Raw genomic sequence first — 16,589 nt, 5'->3', positions numbered from 1 at the left:
CCTAACATATTTATGTACGCCTAAAAACGACCATTGAATGAGCTACTTACTCTACGGAGCATTTGTAAATTAACACGTCGAAATACACTTTGTATTCTATTTTTCATCTCATCTCTTGTTGTAGGAGGTATTTTATAAACTTCATTATTAACGTAACCCCAAAAAAATCAGTCCAGTTTTTTAAATTCTGGTGATTTGGGTGGCCACGCTACTGGTCCATTGAAAAATGAAAATATCTCGAAAACTAATAAATTTAGACATAGGGAATGTTCTCTAAAAATTAAAGAACGGTAATGGTACTTTTCAATAGTGATAAAAAATACTGGGTGTTCCATTTAAAATTACTGAGAAAATAATGTACTTGCGTTTTGACTCACCCTGTATTTGGTGAGTTTTTTTGACAATATGTTTAAAAATATGGCATTAATAAGCCATTTTTGTTTTGCTTATTTTTATTTATACAGGGAGTTGAACTTGTTACGATTTTCATATAAAATTAGTGATAACTTTGTAAATACCCTGTATAACATAACAAACCTTTATATTTTTGTGATGGAGAAGTTAACAGGATTTCGAATTTAAAATAAAATATAGGGTGTTCCATTTAAAAAAACATAAGTTTGGTCTGCCACTGTGTTATCGAACACCCTGTAACATTCTAACTAATTTTGTAATGTGAAGCTCAAAGGTGGCTAAAATTTTTGTTATTAACTTTTATTGCTATCTGTTACTATAGCGGGGCTATTGAGCTTTACCCTACTAATCAATCGTATTTATACTTTTCTGCAAAACCTTTCTAAAATGCGATTTTCAAAATTATTATTCTCGCGTATATCACTTCAATAAACCGCCGTTATGGGAATAATAACCATTTTATAGTAGTAGGAGAATAAACATTTTCCACAAAAATCAAGTTTATGACCGTAAATTAAGTCGCACTTAAACGTTTCATATTTCCAGGGACTTTAATATCAGAAGCTTTATGGCGTGTCAAAATAATTATAGTAATAAAAGGTTATTAGTGCATTAGATAAGCATTTAGCTATTATAATACACTAAGCACCAAAATTAACGTAACACCTTAAAAATGGGACATTTTTGATGTCTTGTATTTGCTAAACCTGTTGTCCGATTTTAGTGATTTTTTAAATTTGTTATAGCTTTATTCTTCAAGAATATCGATGTAATAATATTGTTGCTAAACAGATAAGTGTCATTGTATACCAGGTGTAACAATGATAGTGTGTTTTTTCCTCAAAGTCTGGAACACCCTGTGGAATATTCTGGCGTATATAAAATATTGAAATTAAAACTCAACTGTAGCCTTATGCTTTCTTAACATTATTCTTTTTGATTCATTAGCTTATGTTGGTTAATAAAAAAGTTAGGTACTTTAACAACTAGCCACGTTCTTCATCAATTTGGGAATTAGTAGATCATAACGTGACTAAGCAAAATATCCAGGGGTGGAGACCAGAGTTGGGGATAAGGGTAGTTTTAAGGGGTCAAAGTCGCAGTTTGTATTATTTTTTTGTGACGCAGCACAACATTTGTCCCCCACGCAGCGTTCCGCCCCTGGAGATTTTACTTAGTAATATCATGATATACTTATTTTCAAATTTTGGTGCACTATCCCGATCACGAACAGCAAAAAAAACCCATATAGTTTTATACTCACCCTTTTGTACCCCAAGCAACGTTCCGCCCCTGGAGATTTTACTTAGTTACGTCATAACCAACTTACTCCCAAATTTTGGTGCACTATCACCATCATGAGCGCCACAAAAAAAATAATAAAAACCGCGGTTTTTACCCCTTATAACTACCCACGTCCCCCACTCTGGTTTCCGCCTCTGGGGATTTTACTTAGTTATGTCATAGTCTACTTATTCCCAAATTTGGGTGCACTATCTCAATCACGAACGTCGCAAAATAACCCTTATATTTTTATATTCACCCCTGCGCCACCCCTTTGTCGGCCACGCAGCGTTCCACCCCTGGAGATTTTACTTAGTTACGTCATGACCTACTTATTCCCAAATTTTGGTGCACTATTGTGATCATGAGCGTCACAAAAAAAATAATAAAAACCGCGATTTTGACCCCTTATAACTACCTTCTTCCCCCACTCTGGTTTCCGGCTCTGGGGATTTTACTTAGTGATATCATGGTCTACTTATACTTAAATTTTGGTGCACTATCTCAATCACAAACGTCGCAAAAAACCCTTTATATTTTTTATATTCACCCCTACCCCCACCCCTTTGTCGGCCACGCAGCTTTGCGCCCCTAGAGATTTTACTTAGATATGTCATGACCTACTTATTCCCAAATTTTGGTGCACTATCTCGATCATGAGCGTCACCAAAAAAATAATAAAAACCGCGATTTTGACCCCTTAAAACTACCCTCGTCCCCCACTCTGGTTTCCGGCCGTTGGGGAAAGTCATGTACACAATCAACTTAACATATCCCCGTATAGTTTTTTCCACCTACCTCTACCGAAAGTATACTTTTCCGGACCTGATTGTAGGGAGCGAAGTTGTACTTTTCCTCCCTAGGGAGGAAAATATTTTTCCTCCCTAGGGAGGAAAAGTAAAAGTAACGTCATGGTATTTCATTCATGAAATATAACTTATTGACGCCCTGTACAATATCTATTTTCTATTACGTAAGTTTCTGTACATTTTAACGTTTATTTATAAAACACTCTGTATTTTGCAGAACGGTAAAAAACAGTAAATTGTTATTTTTATTTAACAATGTTTACATTATTAATTTGACTTATATTTGACAGTTGACAGTTATATTGTACGTACTTGTTAGTTTTAGTTCTAATAAATTTTGTTGGTTAGTTACATAAATAAATTAAGTTAAAATGAAAAAATGACTTGTTATTTGAGGAAGGTGGAAAAACCATATGTATAACATGGGAGTAAAGTGCCTTTTCCTCCCTTGAATGATTACTGCCCTCCGCTACGCGTCGGGCAGTAAACTTCATTCTCGGGAGGAAAAGTAGCACTTTCCTCCCTTGTTATACAAATAGCTATTCCATATTACTTATCACGCACAAAATCCGCTCCCAGCTGTTAGACTATTAGTACCTTCCCTGAAAAACAACTTTGGAAAAAATTTCAATGACAGTATAAACCGTATTATGGTTTCAACAAGATGGAACTTTAGCTCATTTTGGTGTAAATGTCCGGCGTTATTTAGATCAGATATTTGTCTACGATGGATTGGTAGATTCGGTAGTGTTGGATCCTAAAGTCCTAGTCCACCTGATTTGAATCCTAAATATTTTTTATTGAAGATATTTCAAAAGTAGAATTTATAAAACTAAACCAACAAGTGTTGCAGAACTAATAGAAGAGGAAAGATCTGTTTTTAGGTGGATGTGAGAGGTGGCATTCGGATTTTTGCGGATAAAGCTAGGTGATAACTTCGTTAATAATAATTGACTTATGCTTCTTCTCAAATATGCCCGGAAAATTAATAAAAAAAATAAAATATTTAAAAATTTTAAAAAATTTCATTTTTTTTTTCTACTTTCTTTGCTTATAACTTTAAAACGATTCATTTTGCAACAAAACATTTTGCATAAAAAATTTTGTGATCTAAACTTTTTAGAAAAATTAAAAATTTTTAAAATTTTGCACAATAAAAACTAGAACATACAAAGACTTGTCAATTTCTTTACATATAAAGAACCACTCCACCTATCCAATGCACTTTACAGAATTGAAATCGGATTATTTAAGCAGCCTCAACAATGTTTTAAAATTATAAACAATTTTTTGGCTTATAAACAAATTAGTGCTGTGGCCAGGAGGGGGTACTACGGGCGCCATTATTTAGATGGACTCAAAAAATGGAAAAATGGCAGTTTTTGAACCCAAATAACTTATGATTAAAAAATAAAATAGCAATTCTGCTGTCAGCATTTGAAAGTTAAGTCAAATTATACCGATTTTAATTATTTGAATTGCTAAAAATTAATTTTTTTATTATTAAACAAAGCTATTTGTTTATAAGCCAAAAAATTGTTTATAATTTTAAAACATTGCTGAGACCTCTTAAATAATCCGATTTTATGTAATAATAATTCTGTAAAGTGTATTAGGTAGGTAAATCATCTCTTTATATAAAAAAATAGCCAACTTCTAAATGGTCTACTTTTTGTTCAGAAAGATTTTAAAAAATTTAAACTTTTTTAAAAACATTTAATTGTCGATTTAAAAGTCGATTTTAATGAAATTTGGTAGACCGTTTAAGTAAGTTATAAGAATTTTCTAAGCGAATTACTAAGGTTTCTAAGTGCCACCAAAGTGGTTAAGAAACATTGAATAACAACAGGCGTGTTTTGCCCCCTTATGTTGTATTTATTACTATATTGCAGAAAATGTACAAAGACATTTTTGGCCAGTCGCTTATCATACAAAATTCAATTATCTTTATTTTATTTCTGTACGACTTTGTTCCAAAATGAATCGTTTTAAAGTTATAAGCAAAGAAAGTAGAAAAAATCGATGTTTTTCGAAATTTTTAAATATTTTAATTTTTTTATTAATGTTCCGGGCATATTTGAGAAGGAGCATAAGTCAATTAGTATTACTGAAGGTGTCACCTAACTTTATCTGCAAAAATCCGAATGCCACCTCTCACATCCAAAAATAGACGTTTTTTTACAGATTAGTCCTGGTCTATAAGCTAAATCTAGACAAACGTGGAAAAATGTAATAGACGCATTCTACTAATCGGACTCTACAATGAATTTAAAACAAAATCTCGTTAAAAGGTCAAACCTTTAAACAGTCTGATTTTTAAACGTTAAAACATCCAGTAGATCTGATTAAAATTCTCAGATTTGTTGATATGAATAAGTTTAACAGTGAAAGTAACTTACCAAAACTGGCTGTGGCGGATAGCGGCGTTGGAAGTGGAAACTCATTTTCACTCTCCTCAGTTCCGTATTTTCCTATTACCATAGTCACCACTTCCCGTTTCAAAAGTATACTCAGCTAAAATCGGGTAAAATTCAGTTTTAAAATAAAAGTTTTATATTTTTAAAAGTTTGGAATGGACGTTGACAAACAATCAGACTCGTACGGGATCCGAATCTAGGTCGATCTTCATCCATCTGTAATCCGGATGAAATTTTTTTTATTAAATTTCATACATAGTCAAATACGACTTGCCAATCAAAATCTTGTCATAGCTAGGTTGTCCTTAAGAGAGGGCATAGGGTTTGAAATCTACATCTTAAGCCAATTTTTGTGAATTTTTCTTTGAAAGTATGGTAGAAGTATTGTTATTGAAATTTAATAAGCATATTCAGTACAATTCATAGAATATTCAAAAACAAAAATCAAAGAAAAAATTTGAAAAATAAGCCAATGGTGGCAAATGTTTAAAGACGCTTCAAAAAACAATGTATCTTACAGTGGACATCAGAACTCATCATTGGATCATGTTAAACAAAAATTCATAAAGGTTTCATTAGCATTTGAGTTTTTGAGGGTGACATTTAGTCCTGTCGCCAGGGGGGGTACAACGGCCTCGTTAATTCAGATGGACTTACTCAAGTTTTTTTATGTATTTTGACCCGTAGAACACGAATTTTTTGGGTAACAGTTGATCCGGATGTCGATAAGATTGTTATAGACCAAGAACTTGAGGAATCAAATAACAGCGATTTTTGGCAAAACAAAACAATATTTTGTATTTTTTGGGCCATTTTAAGTAAAAAATATTTCTACAAGTTTTTTCGTAGGATGCACAGTTTTCGAGATAAACGCGGTTGAACTTTAAAAAAATCGAAAAATTGCAATTTTTGAACCCGAATAACTTTTGATTAAAAAATAAAATAGCAAGTCTGCTTACCGCATTTGAAAGTTTAAGTCAAATTATATCGGTTTTGATTATTTGCGTTGGTAAAAATTTATTTTTTTATTGTTTAACAAAGCTATAAACACGTAGGGTTTCCCGTGCTTTTACATGCGTTTTAACGCATGTAACGTAGAAATAGTCTTGATTGCACTAGTACCTATTCTACCTACTCGTTCGATTTTAAATGAGAAATCATAGAAACATCACTCACGCACTAGTTGTTTGTAGCTTTGTTTAACAATAACACAATAAATTTTTAGCAATGCAAATAATCAAAACCGACATAATTTGACTTGAACTTTCAAAGGCGCTAAGCAGAATTGCTATTTTATTTTTTAATCAAAAGTTATTCGGGTTTAAAAATTGCAGTTTTTCGATTTTTTGAAAGTTCAACCGCGTTTATCTCGAAAACTGTGCATCCTACTAAAAAACTTGTAGAAATATTTTTTGCTTAAAATGACCCAAAAAATACAAAATATTGTTTTGTTTTGCCAAAAATCGCTGTTATTTGATTCCTCAAGTTCTTGGTCTATAACAATCTTATCGACATCCGGATCAACTGTTACCCAAAAAATTCGGGTTCTACGGGTCAAAATACATAAAAAAAACTTGGGTAAGTCCATCTGAATTAACGAGGCCGTTGTACCCCCCCTGGCGACAGGACTAATTGTCGAGTTTTTTAGTTTGAACGATTTTTGAGTTTTGGCCATCACTCAGAAGTGAAAACAACGATTTTTTGCAAAAAATGGTGAAAATCAACATATATTATTGTTAAATATATTGTATATTATTGTTAAATAAAAAATAAGAATAAAACAAAAAATATCTCGACAGCGTTAGAGGACATCCATAAACTACGTCGTTGAGAAGAGGGAGGGGGGGCTTCCTTATTTCGACGAAATACGACAGGGGGTGGGGGGGTATGAGTGCACATTCGACGTCGTTTAACATATTGGTATATTTAAATTTGTCGCTATTGCCTTTATAAGTATAATTTTTAGCTTTTTACCAGCATTAAAGTATCAGATATTCATATAAAAACATATAGTTTTTGAAATGAAACTGAAAATAAAACAAAACGTTTACGAATAAATACACCTTTGTTAAAATTAAAAAGAATTCTCTTATAGATACTTTTATTGCATACATTTCGTTTTTATCAGTCACAGCCTTAAGTAGCACTTTTGTACAGGACAACAAACAATACGACATTGTTCTTTGGGTTTAAACAAGCGCTTCTATATATACAACAACGTCTGGAAGCAAACAATATTAAATTGTTAGTTCATTTATGTCCTGCATACTGTGTGTGAAAAAATAGTTCTGAAAGAATGAATGGAAATAAAATATTGTGTTCTATTTAGTTAATAAGTCGTATTTATACTTAGAGAAGATTTATAGGCAAAATCTTGGTCCAATGCTATTTAAATGCATTCATTATTTTCGAATACTCAGAAAACTAATAAAAATATTTGAAAAATTTAAACGCAGATTGAGAGATTACATTATTACCGAGGGCCAAAAGTTTCTGAAAACATCTATAATGTTTATTTTAATAAGTTACAGGGATAAAAAAGAGAATATTTGGTCTGATTTTTAAGTTCAAAAATTTCATTCAAAAGAAACTTTTTGTTTATTTTAAGGGACTTTCAGCCCTCGGTAATAATGTAATCTTTCATTCTGCGTTTATATTTTTCAAATATATTTATTAGTTTTCTCAGGATTCAAAAAAATAATGCATTTAAATAGCATTGGACCAAGATTTTACGCCTACCCCCTTAATTGTTCTTGTTGTGATACATTCGCAAATAAAGTTTCAAGGTTGATTAAAAAAAACAGAAATAACATTGAATTTTTTTTAATCACTGAAAGGGGGGTCGTGAACTGCAATGACGACGTCGACATGGGGGGGGGGTTCTTTTGTAAACGACGAATTACGACGGAGGGGGAGGAGGGTATTAAAAAGTCCAAATTTTTTACGACGTAGTTTATGGATGCCCCTTACCTCACGAAATGCTTAAAGAAAATATATACAAAATCCCAGGTGGATCGGACAAGTAATTTTTGAGTTACAATGTCTACCACCTTTGACAAAAAAAAAATAGTTTTGAAAAAAACGTTATAACGTTTTGTTAACTTTTATTTTCAATTTTCACCAATCAAAAACAGCAAGAAACAGTCAAATACCTTGGAAAGCACCTTCACCAAAAATTAAACTGGAAAACACACATTTTTATGAAACGTAAACAACTTGGTCTCAAATTACACAATCTATACTGGCTGATTGGTCACAAATCATCACTTTCAATAAATAATACAGTACTGATCTACAAAGCCATTCTAAAGCCAATATAGAGTTACGGAACTCCACTTTGGGGTACTGCATCAAATTCCAACATTGAAATCTTGGAGAGGTTTCAGTCAAAGGTTCTTTGAATTATCACAAATGTCCCATAGTATGTTATAAATAATTTTATTAGACACGACCTAGAAATTGCAACGGTAAAAGAAGAAATTAGTAACTTTTCTCAGAAATACGAAGGCAGTTTGATACAACATACAACATCCCAACGTATTAGCGAGAAACCTGATAAGACAACCAGTTAGACGCAGATTCAGACGGAATACACCCATTTTTGATCTACCATCATGATTTTAATACGTTCACTAATTCCCAGTCAAACAGTTTTATAGTTAGCTCAAAGAGTCAGGAACTAAAATTGAATTGTTATCCTCTGGTGCATTTTAAGTTTAAATATAATGCAATAAAGAGTGATGAATTAGTCGACACCTGGATCTATACTTTCATCCACGACATATCGGTCATCGTGATAACAATCTTTAGCGAACTAGTTTCTTTTATACTCACAAAAGTGAATAAATAATTAAATGAAAGTAAAAATGATTCAGATTTGATTACAGACTACGACATCTAGTATGTGCTTATACGTATTTCAGGTTTACCTTACCCTCATCGGAGCTCCTGTGTAGAGGCACTCTACAATGTTATAGTTATGTGAAATAAATAAATAAAATGGTTAAAGAATCATTTTCTCCAAGACACCTGCACTAGTGGTCATAACATACTTATTGTAACTTGTTTTAGATTGTAAATAAGTTAGAAGGTTAAATGATAAAAAAATGTATTACCTGTTCTAACTTTTTTGGTTCGCTTTCTACGTCGACAATGAAATCGGCTTGGTTTTCATTTTCTTGAGACGGTCTCGATTCTATTCGTTGAACGTTAATTCCCATGTCTTGAAAAGCCTGGAGAGCTCTTACTAAACCGCCCACTTGATTTTTTAAACTGAATATTATCGATACCTTCTCCTTTTCTTCCGGTTTCGCATGTTCCTCACTGGAAGATGTCTAAAATATATTGCGAGAGAATAGAGAAAACATAAAAATGAAATACCTACGGTTTACCTACGGGTACTACAAAAGATACAGATAACGACAGTATTATGGATGATTTATAAGAAATATATATTTTTTTCTTTAAAATTACAATAAGAAATATTGCAAAAAAGAATAACAGAAAGAAACAGAAACATATATATATATATATCACTGAAAGTTATGGAGTCGAAGAAAGGTGGGCAAAAATTAACTATAATATTTTAGCTTCAGCCAAGAAAGTTCTTGGTTACATAAACATAAATAAAAATAAATCGTTCCCAATGCGAAGAACTCCATACTTTTGTTTAAAAGTGACGTAAACGTAAAAGTCATAAAAGGCGTAAGATAATAATTGAAAGACAATAAGAAACGAAATGCATGCACTTGTAACAAGAATAAAAAATGATATATGTGAATGTTTTTCGAAAGAAATGGAACATGCTTTTTATAATGTGCAAAATAGAATGTGGCGCTTTATAAGAGTTCAAAGAACGGAGGTAAAAAAAACGAATAAAACCAAAACACAGAAAGGGACAAACGGATTGGCCATCTTAAGAAGCTCGATGCAGAAGAACAAATGACGCTAGAAGAAGAAACACAAGAAATTTACCTCAAATGAAGAATTTAATATATTTATATAAATACAAAAGATGTTCGAGAAACACTTGAAAGGCCGAAAAAGAGACAAGCTGTAGGTAAATATTAAGTACCACACGAATTACTGAACTATTGTCGAGCAGCAATGACCGAGCAATTATCAACACAATTATAAAACACAACATTAAAATTATAAAACACAATAAAAAACCTGAAGAATGAAGAACTAGCAAACTAATTTTACTATTCAAAGCAGGAGATAAAAACAACCAGAAAACTACAGAGGTATAAATTTATTAAATACTATCCTAAAACTTACAACTAAAATTTTAGAAAAGACTAATGCATCAGAGGATAATCAAGTATATTCAAATGGGAAATAAGCCACAATTTTACCTAAAAATGATTTTATTAACGTTTCGACGCCCAAGTCGGGTGTCGTTAATAAAATGTCGACGCCCAACGACACCCGACTTGGGCGTCGAAACGTTAATAAAATCATTTTTAAGTAAAATTGTGGCTTATTTCCCATTTGAATATACTTGATTATAAAAATGCCACAAGAAAATAGCTTCAGAACAACATCAGAGGATAAGGTTAGCAGATGAACAACAGAGTTTTCATACTGAAAGATCGTGTACAGATGCAATATTCGTCATAAAAAAAATTACCGAAAAATCGCTAGAGTATAATAGACCAGCATTTCTGTGTCTGATTTACTTAAAGAAAGCATTTGACAAAGTAAGACTCAGAAATTTAATCCGTCTTCCGTATAGTAGAGAATTTCCCTCAAATGCCGGGTGTCCACTTTTATTTTCCCCCATTTTAACTGATTATAACTTCTAAACGGCTCAAGATAGAAATATGCAGTTTTCGCTAAAATGTTTTATTTTAGTAAAAGTTTTGTCTGAATGGATTGAATTTTTTATATCGCTTTCAAATACGAAAAAAATGGCGGATTTTTGAAAAAAACGTTGTTGATTTTTTTTAACGGAACACCTAGTATATTTTTTTGTAAATAGAAAGAAAGGTCATTCACCTATCCAGCGATATAAAGTTTTTCAAAATCGGTTGTCAAATCACTCAGTAATTAATTTTTAAAATGAGAGGTGCAACGTGGATATCACATACCTAAATAACATAACTAATAAGCAAATTAATAATACATATTATTATGTGATTTCCACATTGCATTTCTCATTTTAAAAATTAATTGCTCAGTCATTTGATAACCGATTTTAAAAAATTTTATATCGTTGGATAGGTAAATGACCGTTTTTTCAAGTTTTTAGGTAAGTGACCATTTTTTACATCGCTTTTAAATAAAAAATGGCGGATTTTTGAAAAAAAATACGTTGTTGACTTTTTTATTAAAACACCCAGTATATTTTCTTGTAACTTGAAAAAACGGTCATTTACCTATCCAGCGATATAAACATTTTTAAAATCGATTGTCAAATGAATGAGCAATTAATTTTTAAAATGAGAGATGCAATGTGAAAATCACATACATACATACATGTTATTTAGGTATGTGATATCCACGTTGGACCTCTCATTTTAAAAATTAATTACTCAGTGATTTGACAACCGATTTTGAAAAACTTTATATCGCTGGATAGGTGAATGACCTTTCTTTCAATTTACAAAAAATATACTGGGTGTTCTATTAAAAAAAATTCAACAACGTTTTTCTTTCAAAAATCCGCCATTTTTTTTCGTATTTGAAAGCGATATAAAAAATTCAATCCATTCAGACAAATCTTTTACTAAAATAAAACATTTCAGCGAAAACGTTTCAGCGTTTAGAAGTTATAGGCAGTTAAAATGGGGGAAAATATAAGTGGACACCTGGTATAGCCCGTTCGCTAAACTCAGACTCAACTGGCTAGTGATTTAAGCTAGTAATTTTGCCAATTTGATAAAATTGCCAAAAAAATTATTTCTAAATAGTTAATAATTACTAAATATTTAGTAATTTTGCAAATTTTGTCAAAATTGGCAAAAAACAAAAAGTTACGAACTAAAATCTTTAGCCATTTGCGTCTGAGTTTAGCGAACCGACTATATTATAAAAAAACTATTGAAAACACCTACTAATGACCAGCAAAAACAACAAGTTGGAATAGATGGATAACCTTACAGAACCTATAGATAGATATAGGTAGAGGATTAAGACAGAGGGGACTTATTGAGCCCCATTGTCTTAAATTTAATCTTGGATGATATCATCAAAAATTTCAACAAATGAAGAAGATACAGAATGAAAACAAAGTAGTAAAAACATTCTGTTTCGCAAACGACGCAATATTGATAGCCCAAGATGAAGATGGTTTGCAAAGACTAGTCCACAGATTTAACGTTAAAGGCAAAAGAAAAAAGAATTTAATGTAATTTTTAATTATGATTTAATATGAATATCAACTCACAAAACTAAAGCAATAGCAGGTAATCAGAAAATAACCAATCACATGTAAAATAAAAATTGGGGGGGGATAACGACATAGACTCGCAACAAATCCCAAAATATTAGAGAAAAGTAACCTCAAAAAATGATCAACCTGAAAAAAACCACTCAAAGTGCCAATATGCAAAAAGGGAGAACAGGTCAACTGCGAAAATTATATATGTAGCAATATGTTTGTCATCGGTAAGTTTTAAAATAAACACGAAAATAGTAGGGAATAGGCTAAGACAAAATGTAGAAAAAGAACTGGGAGAATAACAAGCAGCGTTTAAACTAGAAAGACAGCCAAACTATAACATTTACATCATTCGAAATATAATAGAAGGAAGTATTGACTCAGGAGGAAAGCTCATTTTGGAATTCATAGATATAAGACCAGCCTTCGACTCTATAGAAAGAAAAATGATATGGCAATGTTTGCCATATCATTTTTCCATTACCAATTACACTGATAAAAATAATTGAAAGTATTTACAGAGTAGTAAAAGGACATGTAGAGATAGCAGGAGAAAGATCTGAAGAATTCGATTGGGAAAGAGGTATCAGGGAAGGGGATAGTCTTAGCCTGCTACTATTTATAATAGCCATGAACGAATTGATTAGAAATACTAGAGAAATAATCAACCAAATACGAACAATAATAGAATACCAAAGAGTAGATCTAGTAAAAATAGAAGCTTTATTGTATGCGGATGACATAGATAGTCTCTATAGCAGATTCCGTGACCAAAATGTAAAAACTTAGAAACATACGAATACAGGAAATAGAGAAGCTAAGAATGGAAATTAACATCGAGAAAAGTAAAATAATGGTCATCGACGAAAAAGAAGAAAATGAAATAAATAAGAAATGCAAAAATACTCAACTGGAAAAAGTTTCCGCATATGATTATCTTGGAAGTATAATTACCAATGATGGAAAAATAGACCTCGAAGTAACAAACAGAACAAACGAATTGAACAATATGTACTACGCACTAGCGCCAGTTCTGAGAAAAGAGAATTGTCCCAAGAAACAAAAATCAAAATATATAATACGATTTTGATACCGACGATACTCTCTATATACGAATGAAACGCAAAGGAGATGAGATATCTACAAGCTAGAGTCGGGAAGACCAAATGGGATAGAACAAGAAATGTGACAATAAGAGGGATAACCAAACAGTAACCAATAGATAATGAAAAAAATAATATAAAGACAATTCAACTGGTATGGACATCTGGTGAGAATGAAACCCAGAAGACTAACGAGAAAAAGTCACGAAGCAAGAAATGTCACAAAAAAGAAAAAAGGCAGACAGAGGAAAAAAAAATGGAGACATCAAATAGTAGATGAGGGAATGATTACACAGGAAAGACTTAAAGAAATGAAAATAATAACACAAGAAAGAAAACAATGGAAGAGATGGGTGAATATGTAGTATAACTAAACCTAAATTCGACACCTGAAAGGGTATAAGGAAGGGGAGAACGAAAGAAACAAAGAATTTAAATTAATTTTACATACAGTATGGTGCAAATGAAAGTAATAAATTCGTTATTTCTTAAACCGGCCACTTTAAGGAAAAATCCCGAAAAAAGTCGATTTTTATTTTTGAATTATGATATTCTGCCGTATATATTATACTAGTGAAGTTATCCATATGGGCGTGATGACGTAATCGAATATTTTTTTAAATAAGAATAGGGGTCGTGTGATAGCTCATTTAAAAGGTTATTCAATTTACTATTCAAAAATAGAAACATTAACATATTTATACAGAGTGTCCAAAAAATTTGTTAAATTAAATTTATTGACAAAAAAAGAAGAATATATGTAATTTATTTAATTCAAAATACATTTTACTGTTGCCAGAAATGAGAAAAATGTTTATTTCTCAAATAAACATTGTTTTTTGCAATGCCTGCGTGCCTCTTGGAAGTTTGAACATTTAATTTAAGCGAAGGGCAATGTTTATTTGTGAAATAAACATTTCTTCTAATTTCTAACAACAGTTAAATGGATTTTGAATTAAATCAATTACATACATTCTTCGTTTTTTTTGTCAATTAATTTAATTCAAAAGAATTTTTTTGGACACTCTGTATAAATAATTATGTAAATGTTTATGTTGCTGAATAAAGAATTAAATAACCTTTATTTAATTTTAAAATGAGTTAGCACACGACCCCTATTCCCATTTAAAAAAAATCATCAATTACGTCATCAGGCCCAGGTGGATGACGTCACTAGTATGATATATATGCGACAATATCCTAATTTAAAAATAAAAATCTACCTGTTTCGGGATTTTTCCTTAAAGTCGCCGGTTTACGAAACATCAAATTTATTCCTTTCATTGGCACCATACTGTATCTGCTTCATATCATTAGATAGAAAAATCTTAGCAAGTAGGATAACCCATAATATTATTATTAGTAAAATTTATATTTAATTAATTATTTTTTTTATTATATTTAAAACAATCATCTATATACTACATGTAAAATTATTTTATTAGAAAGTTCCATCCTTAAGAAATTATGTAGATACCTGTGTTTTAAGAGTAATGGGACTATCCTCTTTGTAGCTCCAGTCCTCTCCACTTCTGTACAACCACAAACCAAGTAGCGGTTTACCCGAACTCATTTTATAAAATTTTTTTTGAAAAACACTTTTTGCCGGCTCCTGAAACTCCTGGTTTCGGGAGTTGCGACACGGAACTTTGCAATGAACTCTTCGTTCGCAGGATTTATAGATGGTCTTAGGCGGCCGCTATCAGGGGCGGTTCTGATTTATTGGATGCAAGATAGTTAAAACATAGATGGATAGTTTATTTTTAAAAGGTATTTTTAACTGGTCAAATATACATACAGGTATATATATTTATATATACATAGTCAATATGTACATAAAAGTATAAATATAAAACATGAAACAATGTGTTAACTAGTAGGTACCTACAGATAGCTATCAATCACAATAAATTTAAATTGGAAGTAAAATACTCCTCAAATGAAAAAAGGTCTTTACAAAAGCACACACGTTAATATCACAACAGATAAAAATTTTCCGGAAGTGGCTGGTATACGATAAATAAAAACTGGGAGCCGAATCAAGTAAAATAAAATCAAAATGCAGTACTCGTTGGACAGTGAACAGGTGTGTGTGTCGATATCTATATCTGTGCCGGTGTCCTTGACTAGTGTCATTAACAAATTTGTGGGTGAATATAAAAAAATAAACCAGTCTACCAATAAAAGGTAGGATCTAATTATTTACTATTATGAGTGACTCGGGGGGTGGTGCTGAACCACCCCAGAGTAATACATCCTCAATGGAAACGGAAGAAAAAACATATATAAATTTAAACAATAGGTATAAACCAAATGATTCAGGCCCTTACTATGTTTTTTGTGAGTCTATAGATAAACAGTTGACTCGTTTAACAGCAGTCCGCGTCGGTCATTATTTATTTAAGAACCAGTTTTTCCAACATTATGTACTAGACATTACATCTGTAGGTAGAAATAAGGTGAAGGTAATCTGTAAAACTTATACTTGCGCAAATTCTCTAGTCGAACACGAGCTTATTAAGAGCAATAAACTTGTTGCGTATATTCCATCATTTTTTGTTCAAAAGAACGGAATAATCAGGGAATGTGATACGTTTTTGGAAGAAAAGTATATTTTGGAAAATATTGTTTCGGATAAAAAAGTTATCGAAGTAAAAAGGTTGAAAAGAAAAATAATCGATTCTGATAACGAAACAGTTCTTGTTCCTCGCCAGATGTTAATATTAACTTTTGAAGGAAATAGCATTCCTAAGACTGTTAAATTAGACTTGGTTAGTTTTAGTGTTGAACAGTACATATACCCGGTTGTTCAGTGCTTTTTTGCTGTCGGTTCGGCCATACTGCTCGGCAATGCAAATCAACCACAAATCGTTGCAAAAACTGTAGTCAAATACACGATAATAATGAAACATGTACTAACTCACTATTATGTTTATATTGCAACTCCTCTGAACACAACTCTCTCTCTAAACATCATCCTATATTTGAACATCAATACAAAATCAAATCAATCATGGCTTTTGAAAATACTACTTTTAAAGAGGCAGAAACCATAGCTAATAATCCGTCATACGCCAAGATAACTACAAATAATAGATTCGATATTTTAAATACTATAGAAAATTGTCCCTCCTTAACTCTCAACGTCCATGATGGCTCAAATCAAAATCAATCATAT

General features: G+C 31.7%; 1 protein-coding gene across 1 annotated transcript in view; it reads right to left on the bottom strand.

Moving 5' to 3' along the window:
* LOC126886746 (tryptophan 5-hydroxylase 1) overlaps positions 1-15,049 on the bottom strand; it is a 42,823-nt gene extending 27,774 nt beyond the window's left edge. Inside the window, exons 1-3 of the mRNA XM_050653763.1 lie at positions 14,889-15,049; positions 9,040-9,258; positions 4,907-5,021 (exon numbers count right to left, since the gene is read on the bottom strand). Coding sequence (XP_050509720.1) covers positions 4,907-5,021; positions 9,040-9,258; positions 14,889-14,984 — 430 coding nt within the window. The 5' untranslated portion in view covers positions 14,985-15,049. The remainder of the gene's footprint in view (positions 1-4,906; positions 5,022-9,039; positions 9,259-14,888) is intronic.
* Positions 15,050-16,589: the final 1,540 nt, after the last annotated feature.

Source organism: Diabrotica virgifera, chromosome 6 (genome assembly GCF_917563875.1).
Source record: "Diabrotica virgifera virgifera chromosome 6, PGI_DIABVI_V3a".
In the NCBI taxonomy this organism is placed as follows: domain Eukaryota; kingdom Metazoa; phylum Arthropoda; class Insecta; order Coleoptera; family Chrysomelidae; genus Diabrotica; species Diabrotica virgifera.
The sequence above is the reverse complement of the archived record's forward strand: the minus strand, read 5'-3'. Positions and strand labels throughout refer to the sequence as shown.